Source organism: Sminthopsis crassicaudata, chromosome 6, assembly GCF_048593235.1.
Source record: "Sminthopsis crassicaudata isolate SCR6 chromosome 6, ASM4859323v1, whole genome shotgun sequence".
NCBI classification, from domain to species: domain Eukaryota; kingdom Metazoa; phylum Chordata; class Mammalia; order Dasyuromorphia; family Dasyuridae; genus Sminthopsis; species Sminthopsis crassicaudata.
The window spans coordinates 183,697,465-183,710,539 of record NC_133622.1 but is presented as its reverse complement, the minus strand read 5'-3'; the positions used below and the strand labels follow the sequence as shown (position 1 = coordinate 183,710,539).

At 36.3% G+C, this 13,075-nt stretch overlaps 1 protein-coding gene across 7 annotated transcripts in view; it reads left to right on the top strand.

Moving 5' to 3' along the window:
* Positions 1-13,075, top strand: part of ABLIM2 (actin binding LIM protein family member 2) — a 293,927-nt gene that overhangs the window by 213,410 nt on the left and 67,442 nt on the right. For 5 of the 7 annotated variants that reach the window (XM_074276290.1, XM_074276285.1, XM_074276284.1 and 2 more), the window contains 3 exons: positions 207-284; positions 3,526-3,672; positions 11,296-11,416. In XM_074276290.1, the coding sequence (XP_074132391.1) occupies positions 207-284; positions 3,526-3,672; positions 11,296-11,416 (346 nt within the window). The remainder of the gene's footprint in view (positions 1-206; positions 285-3,525; positions 3,673-11,295; positions 11,417-13,075) is intronic. The other 2 variants (XM_074276287.1, XM_074276289.1) reach the window with 1 other exon arrangement.

Here is a 13,075-nt window from a genome sequence, read left to right as displayed (position 1 = left end):
CTTAAAGTAACATATCTAGTAATTTGTTTCTATCTTTACATATAGTAAAAACTTAGTTAATGTGATCAGATGTTTGATCAACCAGCACAGGAGAGCCAGTAATTCTGTTTGCTTTCTCTAGGAGCTCCACAGATTTTTCCCCTAACGTCTTCTTCCATTTGGAATGATTTGTCTTCAATTTTCCTGTATCTGTTTTTCTTCTCTAGGAAACAAGAACTTCCTCGGAGAGTATAATTTCTGTGCCTGCCTCAAATACATCAGGATCTCCAAGCCGTGTGATTTATGTGAGTATCAGATGAGGAACAGCAGGAAGGGTTAGAGGGGATTATGGATTGAGAAAGTAAAAAGAAAAATCAGATCCTCCCAGTTCATAGTTGGTGAGTAAAACTGAATATTTCTCATTTGGTGCCTCAAAAAATCTACCTCCCCCCAAAAATAAAAAGAGAAAAAGAAACATTAAAAAGGCATGTGAAATATGATTTTATGGTAGAAAAAGCACTAAAATGAGAATAAGAGAACTGTGTTCTAGTCCAAGCAGTGATTGGCCATATAACTTTGCACAAATGATTTAATCTGACTGAGTCAGTTTCAGTATTTGTAAAATGGAAGGAATATATTACATGACCTCTCAAGTCCACGATTTTACATTTTAAATTTAGTATGAATCTTAATAGTCTATATTCCATGGGCTAAGCCAGCATCTAGATCTAATCTTCTGATATACGATCCTTTTTAACTCTGTTATTCTGTGTTCAACGTTCTCTCCAAGGTTTGAAATTCTATGTTTTAGAGTTGCTTTCATCTCCAATAATTTACATTTCTATGATTCTCCGTCACATGAAGACACTGAGGACTTAGTTTGAATCTAAATGATGCCAGATTTCTAGTTAGTTTAATGGCAAAAATCCATGAAATAGTTGATAGGCTGATTTTGTTTTCATTGTTTACCTAATTTGAAATGATATTTGCCTTATAGTCTATTAGTTGCCTGGTTAAAACTTCTGAGAAAATGTTTAATTATATATGTTCAAGTAGTGATATAGAAGAATGGATGATGCAAAATGGAAATGCTTAGCATTTCAGCCAGGGAAGGACCTTCTGAGGTCTTGAACTACCTCTCTGCAGCTGAAAATTTTCTGAGTCTACACTAAATATGTGAAAACCAGAAGGGACCTTAAAATATCAGAACTGGAAAGATCATAAGAACACAGAACAAAGACTCAATAAGGGTTGGAATAAATCTTACAACACGAAATGCCAGAGCTCAGACTGACCTAGAACATGGGACATAAAATATTAGTGCTAGAAATATCCTTCAGAACCTGTTAACTTCCCACACGCATGTGAGTGAAAATCTCTTTCAACAGTTTTCTAGAAAATGGTCTTTACTTTTTGCTTAAATACCTCTAATGAGGAAGAATCCATTTATTTTCTTAAATATTAGAAGGAAGGGTATGAGGGGAGGGGAGAGGAAGCTTATCTAAATGGCCTTCATTTTTATTAGTATGGCCCAGCTAGTTGCCTTGGCAACCAAGTGAATACTACATTAAATGGAAATAAATTTGAAAGTCACCCAATGAAGGACAAATGCTAAAGAGTACATGATATTCATCTTATTGTCCAAATGTTCAGGACATGTAGTTTCTGAATATTAAAAAGAAAAGGCAAGTATTCTACCTCTCCTTGATATCTCATTACATAATTCATCCTCTCAAAGCTTCTTTCTTTCTCTATATAATAGAAATATGAAATTCATTATAAAGTATGGGCTTTGAGTTGGAAACCTTGGATTCAAATTCCAACTCTTCTCCTTAGGAACTGTGTGTATCTTGGGCATGTGCTTCACTTATTTCCTTCATTTCCCTTACCTGTAAAACAAGAGAGTTGAACTTCATCTCAAGTGATTAAACTATGATGTTTTTACCTAAATCACCTCAGCAGGCTTTCATGTATACTTAACGATGTCTCCCACATGAAAGTTTTTTTTTCTTTTTTAAACCATAAATACGGATAATATTAATATTATTGTTATTTTTGCTCTTATTGCCATAAGGATTTGTTAGTCTTCTCTTTACTCCACCCCACAAAAAAGATTTTTTGGGAAAACACGTAGCTCACTTTAAGAACTTTTCCCCTTGAAACATCCGATCATTGGCTGACAATTTCTGCGAAAAGAATGCCAGGTGATGAATATGGAAATATATTTAGAAGAATTGCATGTAAAAGAAATGTTTGGACATATATACATACATTGTATTTAATTTATACTTTATACTTTATATATTTAACATGTATTGGTCAACCTGCTATGGGGGGGGGAGGAAAGAGGGGAAAAATTAGAACAAAAGTTTTGGCAATTGTCAATGTTGTAAAATTACCCATGCATATATCTGGTAAATAAAAACTATTAAAAAAAAAAGAAGAAGAATTGCATGTGTTTAACCTGTATTGGATTGCATGTTTGGGGGAGGAGGGAGGAAGGGAGAAGGGAAAAATATTTGGAAAACAAGATTTTGCAAAGGATAATGTTGATGTTTAGCCCATATTGGATTACTTGCTGTCTAGGAGCAGGGGGAAGGAAAGAGGAAGGGAGGGAGGAAGAAAAATATGGAACATAACGTTTTGCAAGGTTGAATGCTGAAAACTATCTTTTGCATGTATTTGGAAAAATAAAATACTGTTTAAAAAGAAAAGAAAAGAAAAGACTGTCAGGTAGCAGACCCCACTTTGGTATAGTTGAAAATGGGGGAGAAGAAAAAGGAAGAAAATGTTTGATTAATAATTATTATTTTCCACACCTGCTTTGGATATGGCTAAGCACTAGGGGAATATAGAAGTAGGAAATACGAACCTCAAGAAGACAAGATATCCACATGAAACAAGCTATAAAAGAACATAGTATTAAAGTGTCAGAATAAAAGATACAAGTAAGAAGTACTTTAAGAGTTCAGAGAAGAGTGCTGTTGTAGATCCAAGTTTTTAATAATATGAGGCCATTGATCTGGATAACTTTTAAGTTCACTTTTATCTATAAAGAAGAGGGCTCTTAATGAAATAGCAAGAATATGGCATTTAAAGTCAGCAATCCTAGGTTCTAATTCTTGACCTGTCGCTTAATACGTGCATTACCTTTTGCAAACCACTTCATCAATCTGGGCTTCAGTTTCATGCTCTGTAGGTTGGAACAAGGTGATCTTCAAATCTTTGATCAATTCTAAACTCACTGAAATGCTTTTAATATTGGTGCTGTGATTCTTGCCATGCCCATTTTTTCAGATGATGAACTGAAAATCAGAGAAGTGATTTGCTCAGGAGCTCATAGGTAACCAGTTATAGAAATGGTACTCAAGCCCAGCTCTTTTGACTGGAGTCCAAGTGTGCTTTCCACTATACTCTTGCTGCTTTACTAACTTGCTACTCTGCATCTGGGTTCTTGTTGGTTCTGGGAACTGGCTCATATCTATCTACTTTTGATTTGGCTTTAATCGTTCCCCTCTTCTCTTTGGTCTTTCCTCTCTTTCTTAGGCTAAGCTTGGAGATGAGATTCTTGACTACAGGGACTTGGCTGCTCTTCCTAAAAACAAGGCCATCTATAACATCGACCGCCCAGATATGATCTCCTACTCTCCATACATCAGTTACTCCTCAGGTGACAGGCATAGTTATGGAGAGGTACGGATGCTGAACAATGCATGACTTTTAGAAATGTGGCCTTGATTATTGGTGTTATTGAACTTGGTGTTTGGTCTCTGTAAAACTAACACAATTTGATCTATAAGCTGGAATCTTCACCCTTCTTTAAGTAATCATTTCATAACAAGCTGCCTTCACGTGTTGAGTGCTACATAAACTTGGAAAGCTTTTGCTACCAAATTTTCTGATCTATGATAAATTTTTGAGTGGATTTTTTTTCTGGAAAAGACATTTTAATGAAATGTAACAAGACACAGGAAGCAATGGCGGTTTTAAGGAAATTATCAGGAGCTAATTCAAATATTCTTTTTACTTCTTATACAGGCATATCTTGCATAATAGAATCCCAGCCAATGTAGTTTCATAATAATATGATTATTAGACTATCCAGAGAATGATTAACAAACATTTATTAAATGCTTATTAAATACAACATGCCATGTTGGTTTCTAGGGAGAAATACAAAGAAGAGAATAAGCTTTGTTCTCATTGCATTTACATTTGATCATCCAAGTTCCCTTAATGTCACAGAGGCTTACTTCATGTCTATCCAGCCCAGAGCCTGCAATGCCAGAAGAATGGTCAACTATACTATGAGTTAGCCTTTGATCCCCAGCATTCTGAACTCTATTGAGCATCAGACTGTTCACAATCCCATCAATAATAGAGTTTGTTTGTAACTAACCACCCAGCAATGTTGTCTCTTAATGTCATGTTTGTGCAGAACAAATTTACATTTGGCAAGGTCTGCCTGCTAGAGTAGTGATTTTCATGATGCATGGAATGTATCATTTTCCTATACACAAATTGTTTTTCGTTCTCCCTGCCTTTGTTTCCATTATCTGTTTCCATAAAGCTTTTCTCATTTGAAAATCTGCCATCCCACTGTACTAACGGCACCTAAAACACATTACGTATTTCTTAATATTTATATTATATATTTTTTGTATATATTATATATATATACTTATATATATATTCTTCTGCTTTCTTTTTAAGTATTACTTGGCACTATATTTCTTCTACTGTTTAAATTGTTATTTTGTATCTTATTTAATAGTCTGATAATCTGATTTAAAATTTTGGGATATCTGGACTACGAACGGTGCTTTTTTCAGTCATTCACAAATATGCATCCACGTACCATATTATCCAGAAATGATGTTTTGTTTTAGCTTGATGTATGATATGAAATCATAAGAACTTTTACATTTATGTTGTGTATGTATGTGTATATACATGCACATATAATATGTATATGAGGCATTTTGATACAGTAGGTAGCACTGTGCAGTTGAATTAAAAAAAAAACCTGGATTCAAATCCCACCATGTACACTTACTAAATGTTCCTGTAACTAATCACTTACATTCTTTGAACCTCAGTTTCTTGATCTGTAAAAAGCAGATAATGATATTAATTACCTGGTGGGGTTGCTGTAAATATCAAATGAGATCATGTATTCAAAGTGCCTTATAAAATTTCAAGCATTCTATAAATATCATAATAATTATTATTTGTAATAATAGTATTATCATTAAAATTCCAGCTCTATTGCTTGCTAGCCATGTAAATAGTCAATTCACTTCTCTGAACTTCAGTTTCTTCAACTAAATGATAAATATAATACTGGTAACACATATACTTCATAATTGTAAATGATAGGGAGTAAGGCCCTTTGTAAATAGTAAAGCACCCTAGAAATATTAGCTATTATTGCCATTTCCTCTCTACTTAACAATCTTCTATAAGTCCAGAATCTCCAATGAGCCCCAACAAAACTATTGACTGCAGGACAGGAAGCCTGCCCCAATTCCAAGATGCTGTTCATAGGCTTCAGGAGTGTTTGCTGGCTCTCTGCCCGTTCTATAATCTATTTTTTGGCCTCCTCTCTCTGCTCTTGCCCTCATGAACTGAGCTCATCTCATTGACTCAGCATCTGTTCTTCTGCATATATACACTAAAGCTAGAAATGGCATCTAAGATGTGTGACTGTCACTTTTATCAGCAATCATACCAATGGTATAGAACAGGGGAGCATAGTAAAGGACAAAGATATGTATATATCACTTTTAAGGAGTTAATGATATCATATATTTATTTAGAAAATCCCTTCCCCCATCCTGCTTTTGGGAGCCTCATGGAGGTCTATTTTCTGCTGGATCTAAACCCCAACTTGCATTTCTTTTTAGGGGCCCCTAGTGTCTTTGCCTCCAATCTTACATTATAGAGAAGTGTGTCTGTCCAGAGACATCTAGATGTCTGAGTAAATAGGGAGCTGGATTTGGAATCAGAAGGACTTATGTTGGAATCCTATGCCAGATGTTTATTACCTGTACGACACCAGGAAAATCACTTAAGCTTTTTTAGCCTTAGTTTCCTAATCTATAAACAATAATAGTGGCATCTATCTCAGAGAGTTGTTCACAAAGATTAAATAAGATTTATATATATATATATATATATACATATATATGATAGTTATATGTGATAATATACATATATATATGTTTTCCAAACTTCCATGTATTAACAAATGTTCCTTATTGCATTAAGAAAACTTTCTCAAGATTCTTGAATATTAGCCAGCTGATTTCCATTCCAGTTATTTATATGCAATAAATGAAGCCCATGCAGAAAGAGCCCCCCACAGGAATCTAACCTTTCATAAGTCCATTACTAATAGGCATAGTACTGGGCCTGGCTGGTCCAATCAAGTGGGCAGTTCAAGGAGCTGCACATTTCCCCTTTGCCCATCTTGTGAGGGCAGAATAATCCAAGCTCCTGTTATATACTAGTTTGTTCCCTCATCCTATGGTGCAGAAACAAAAGGTGTTTGGGGTGGATTAAATAGGATAACAAAACAAGTTGGAAATGAGGAACCAAGAATAAAATGCTCCTGTCACTACTATATATAAGTAATAACTCTCATTTCTAAAGGACTTTAAGGTTTACAAAACACTTTACTCACAATAGCTTTATGAAATAGGAAGTAAAAGTATCTTATTACCAATTTCACAATGGTGAAACAAACTAAAAATGAGTGAGGACAGAATAGTAGAAAGCATAATAGAATAACTACCAGAAAGTCTGACTTGTTTACAAGCTGTATGACCTTGAACAAATCACTTAATCTCATTCAGCCTTGCTTTCTTCATTTTTAACTTGGGAATGATAATATTTGGCTTCTCCCTCACAGAGTTGTTAGGAAAAAGGAAGGGAAGAAAATATTAAAACCAGCTATATGCCGGGCATTATTCTAAATAGCTGTACTATTTACATATACTATGTCATTTGATCCTTACTATAATTCTGGGACTTAAGGGTTATAACTATCCCTATTTTCTAATTGAGGAAACTGAGGCAGACAGAGTTAAATGACTTGCCCAGTTAGTAAACTAGGAAGTGTCTGAGGCTATATTGTTACCCAGTTCTTTTTGACTTCCAGTTCAGTGTTATATTCACTGTGCCACCTATCTGCCTTGTTGCAAGTGATGTACTTTATAAGATTTGTAGTATGTTGCATACATATAGTATGTTATATAGACTGTGATTCCTGCCATAGCTTGAACCCAATTCTCCTGACTTAAAGTCCAATGTTCTTTTTACTATACTGCATCCAGATAGAATTGATGTCCTAGCCATTTGTTAACACTCATGACTCTTGAATTAATCCGTTTAGTACAAATAATACTTAAATGCCCTAGGCAGCTTTCCCATGTGACATGAATGTCAAAAGTAAAATTTAAATGTCTGTATCTTGGCACTCTAGTCTCTAGTGGGTAAATATTCCATAACACTAAGAGCAACTGGAGACCTGGTTATTTCTAATTGTATTCCCTTTCAAGTGATGTGAGAGGCGAAGTACCCCATTGGAAGCAAGCCATAGATAATCCCTGGCTTGAAAGACAAGAGAATTTAGCTGGTAGTTAAAGCAGATACAGAAAGATGTATCAAGTGTTCATGAATCCTGGCAAGAGACTAATCCTCCTTTTCTTGCAATACTGATGGCATGTGATTTACATTAGAGAAGACATAAGCATATAGGAACTCCTTTCTGAGGGCAGCTAGGTGGCGCAGTAGATAGAGCACCAGCCTTGAATTCAGGAGGACCCGAGTTCAAATCTGGTCTCAGACACTTAACACTTCCTGGCTGTGTGACCCTGGGCAAGTCACTTAACCCCAGCCTCAAAAAAAAAAAAAAAAAAAGGAACTCCTTTCTGACTCAGCTCAGAATTCACAGTGTGTACCATTATACAAAAATAGTAGAAAGAATATTGCCTTCTAATCCCTGCCCTGCCACTCATGGGATCTTTTACAGATCATTTCTAATCTGTAAAATGAGTATGTTGGATTTAAAGCTAAAACTCCCCCATCTATTTTTCTATCATCTGTGCATCTATCTGTCACTATCCATCTATCATCTATCCATCCACCTATCGTCCATCTTTTTATCATCCATCTATCTGTCATCTATGTATCATTTATGCATCTATCTACTATCTATCATCCATCTATCTGTCATCTATTATCATTTATCCATCCATCTATCTATCTATCTATCTAACTAACTATACACATATATTCTGAACTCCTTTCTTGCTCTTAGGCAGTAAAACAGTCAGAGGAAGCTGAATTCAATTCTCATCAATTCTCATCTGATACTTATCAATTAGGTGGCCTTGGGCAAGTTATTTAACTCCCTTATGTTTTTGTGAGATTTAGCCTATAAGGTCATTGAGTTCCCTTCCTAAAATATTTTGATATTCTATTTTCTATGTTCTAAGCTCCTTTCTAGCTTTAAAATGTTATTCCTATAACTTGTGGGCTGTCCTGAACATGGAGGAAGAGAGGACAAGGACACTGTTATGGAACACATACCTTGCTTGGGAAGATACTTTCTTTGGGAATCATTTCATCCTATTTTTTTTCAAAGAAAAGTTTTGAGAAATTATTTTCTTTTTTTCGGTCTCTCATTCTTTCGTTCTTTCCCGTTTTTTCCTTTGTCTAGCCAAAGGAACTGGATCCTATAGCTCTAATCTGTATGATTCACGTGTGTTGCTTGTGTTACTAAAATGTCTTTTTCCCCCAACGATGTAACATCCTGCCCGATGTTTTATCACTAATCTGTTACTTTATGTTGCTGTTTGCAGTCACCCCAGTTGCTCTCTCCAACTCCTCCGGAGGTAACCCTCAAAGCTTATGTTGTTTTACAATGTCTTTCATGGCGCATCAGACCAGCTTCTAAAGATAACCCCTCCAGCTTCCCATTCAGGACTGCAGATCTGTGCTCGCGTGAATGTTGCTTCTTTGCAATCTCAGACCCTTTGCAGAGTCAGCTAGGGATTGCTATTCAAGTAGAGCTATTTCTTTAATCCCAGTGTGCTGATATAATCATATGCATGCTTCCATTGCATCTGTCTCAGTCCCAGAAATACAGAATTAGGGCCACAGACTAGGGGAAAATTGTAGTTTGAACTGGTGAAAACTATGGTAGAGAGAATGCTATGGATTATTTAGTCTGCTTACCATATCACAAATGATGAAGTTTGTTTAGTGTCTGCCTTCAGTGGTGATGGTGAACTCTTCAGAGGCACCTATCCAGTTGTAGAAGGAAAACATTGGCATTCTGTCATGAGGAATCTGCCTTGTGCTTTGCATTATGGGGAATGGCCATGGAGAGATCAGTGTGCCAGTTTATAGTCTAGGTGAAGAGTCAAGGGTTAAAAACACAGAATAAAGAGAGAGCATGTTATAATCAAGCCATAAGCATTTATTAAGCACCTATTATGTGCTCATGTTAAGGGTATAAAGACCAAAACGAACTAGTCCTTGCCCTCGAGAAGCTTATATTCTATAAGAGGAGATGTGTATTTATAGAAATATATTCAAAATAAATTCAGGATGGTGGAAGGAGATACATTAGTAATTTGGAGATAGTAAAGTCCATCTAGGAAGCATTTCAATTGAGCTTTGAAGGAGCTAGGGATTACAAGGGCAAGAAAGGTGAGGAGGGAATACATTCTAGAAGTGTGGGATAGTCTCTGCAAAGACATGGAGACAGATAGGAAATGGAATGCTACATGTGAGGAGCAGCAAGATGCTAGATTGTAGCATGTGTCAAGGGGCATTATGTATAAGAGGCTTGGGATGGTAGGCAGGTGGCAACTACATTGCAAAGAGCTTTAAATACCAATCAGCAATCTATATTCAGTTTTAGATGGAATAGGGAATTACTGGTATTTGTTGAGCTGACAAGCTATATGAGACTTTATAAATAACATTTTGGCAGCTACATATGGGTAAGATTGGAGAGGGCAGAAGCCTGTGGCAAGAAAACCAATCAGAGGTTTTTATTTATTTATTTATAAAATATTTATAAAAGTATTTATAAAATACCTAACTATTCTACATGCAAAACCCTTCTATGGGACGTTGAAGTTGGGGCAGAGGAGATAGAGAGGGCACACACCCTACCTTCAAGAATTTCCCAGTCTATTTGGTATACTTCTATGAAGAGATTCTATTCTTAATGAGGCTATAGAGGATGCATATCTAATAAATGATACAGAGAATTATGTACCAGTGAAGTTCAGAGAAAGAAACTACTAAGTTTGTGATGGTCGAGAGTTTCATTGTGAAGGTGAAGTTTGAAGTAGTTATTGAATTATATTTAGGAATTAGGGAAGAGAAGAAAGCACCCCAAGCTTCAACATAAACAAAACCACAGTGAAGGAATTACCTAGTATTGTGATAGGAAATAAGGTTGAAAAGGTAAATTGGAATCAGGTGTCAGAAAGCCTTGACTGCCAGAATGTATACATTGAACTTTCTTCAGTTCTGTTCCAGTAACGTTGACCCCCCCCTCCCAAGCACTGGGCCTGTGGGTGCAAATTTGATGAACTCTGTGTGTTTTTTGTGTGTTATGTACAGCCTGGTCCCTGCACGTGCTTTGCTGTGGAAGGGGTGGCTGGGCCAGGAGAACCTGGTCTATTTACGTGACATTGGTATCATGCCATCTCACGCTGCCTGTTTCTGTCCCAGTTCCATCAGCTGCTCAAAACAATTGCCCATCCCAATTTTAAACAGAAATTGTAGCATAGATTCCTAATCATGAGATACATAAATCCCTTGAGCCTCAGCACTGTCTATTTTTATCTCTGAACATCCCTTTGGAGCACATAGAATATACTGGGACTATCACAAAAGGCATTTCTAGTTAGTTGGGCTGAATCTGAAGGGAGGGGAAAATTTTTGCTAAATGTGTCCAGTGTTAAGTTCTTTGCCACCCTCTTTTAGAGAAGGGGAGATTCTTCAGATCCCTTGGAGTCTTGTCCTCAATAATATCAGGGAGGGAAGGAAAAGCCATTGAAGAGTCTCAGCTTTTGCTTAAATTGACAGGCATTCAAAAGTCATTGGATAGGGCAAATCTAAGGGTTGGCCCCATTCCAAATCAGAGATGGCTCCTCTTATTCAGCCTTCCAAATAAAAATGACAAGGACTTTAATCATAATTTAAAGTTTGAGGGAATTCTTTTGATTTCCTTGATTTATGAGATTGTTTCCTCTTCCCACTACCCCTTCCCATGCCATTTTCTCCCAGGGTGACCAAGACGATCGATCATACAAGCAATACAGGACCTCCAGTCCAAGCTCCACAGGATCAGTCAGCTATGGGCGTTATACTCCAACCTCGCGCTCCCCTCAGCATTATAGCAGACCAGGTAAATGACCCTCACTATTTTCACCCCTCATAAAACCATATTACAAAAGACGCTCTTGCTATTGTGGGATCTGGGGATACATGAATCTCATTAATTTGAACTTCCTCAGCCAATGCCATCCCTTATAAATGCCTCAGACATCAATTAAGTGCTTACTATGTGCAGAACACTGTGGTAGGCACTTGGGAAAATTAAAAAGTTTAGATATGACATGGTCTTGTCCGTAAGGAGCTTATAATTAAGAAGGAAATGAGACATCCAAACAGACAAAAATATATATCACATATACAAAGTCTGAGTAGATATAACCTTACAGGGTCAGGGGAAAATATGGGAATGGTGGAGAAGCAGATGAAGTTTTCTTCAAAGTAACAGCATTCAAGCTGGGATTTAAAAGGTTATTAAGAATTTATCAGGCTGAAAGAGAAAGATGGAGGATAGCTTAGACATAAGGAACAGAATATGCAAATGCATGGGAAATGGAAAGTAGAAGATGTTTTCAGGGAACAGAAAGTAATCTAGGTTGGTTTGACCACAGAATTTTAGAAGGGAGTAAACTGAATTCCTCAATGGACTGATATGTATATGTATCATACTCAAAAAGAAATATGTAGAATTGTTGGATTATTATTATCATTTTCATCATTTTTATATATCCTGAGGGGAAAAGTGGCATAATGGAAAAAATGGGATAAACTTACAGCCAGGAGATATGGGTTCAAACCCTAGAATTTCTCAACTAAATATCCATGGTCAACTCACTTAACTCTTTCAAGCCTCAGTTTCCTCATCTATAGAATCAAGATGACACATATTATCTAGTTCCAATTACACCTTCATCACTTCTTATCTGAATTGTTTTAATAATTTTCTAATTGATCTTCTAGATCCTAGGCTCCCCTCTCCCTAGTCTATCCTTCCCAAAGTTTCCATAATAACCTTCCTAAGATTAGGAATATGTTGTTCCCCATTTAAGATCATACTGTTTCTAAGATAAAATACGAATTTCTTTTCTTGTAATGTCAACCCTGTATTAGGTGGCTCTAAACCAGATTCCTAGTCTCAGTTCACATTATTACTCCATTTCATGATTTTTTTTCCCCACCAAAATGGACTTTTCCCCTACACTCCACAGGAAAACTCACCACTATGTATTCCAACAAACTGTCACCTGAGAATAGAATTCCTTCCCATCTCACCTTTGAGAGTTTATATTTTTCCTCATGACTCATCTCTGGGCCTTGAATTCTTCCCTTGCTTTTCCAGGCAACAAATGGTTTCTCCCTCCTTGAATATTCCTAGAAAACTTTGTTCGTTCCCTCTTTTGCCTCCTTCACTGGTAGTTGAATCAGTTGAGAGAAGTACCTATAGCATTAAGAAAGTCCATAGAGCAAAACAAGATCATTACAGAAATGAAGGACTATAATGAGCCAAGAAAAAAAAAATCATGAGCACATGACACATGCTCCAGACCCATTTTATTCCACTCAATAGTCCCATCATGATTATTGTCCTTTCTTTTAAAGCAAAAACAAAACAAAACAAAAGAAAAGAAAAAAAAGGAAAAAAAAGACCATTTTCCTCACTGAAATGTCATTTAAAGATTCTGTGTCTGGCTACCATGTGCCATTCAATATTGCATTTTGGGAAGATTTTCTT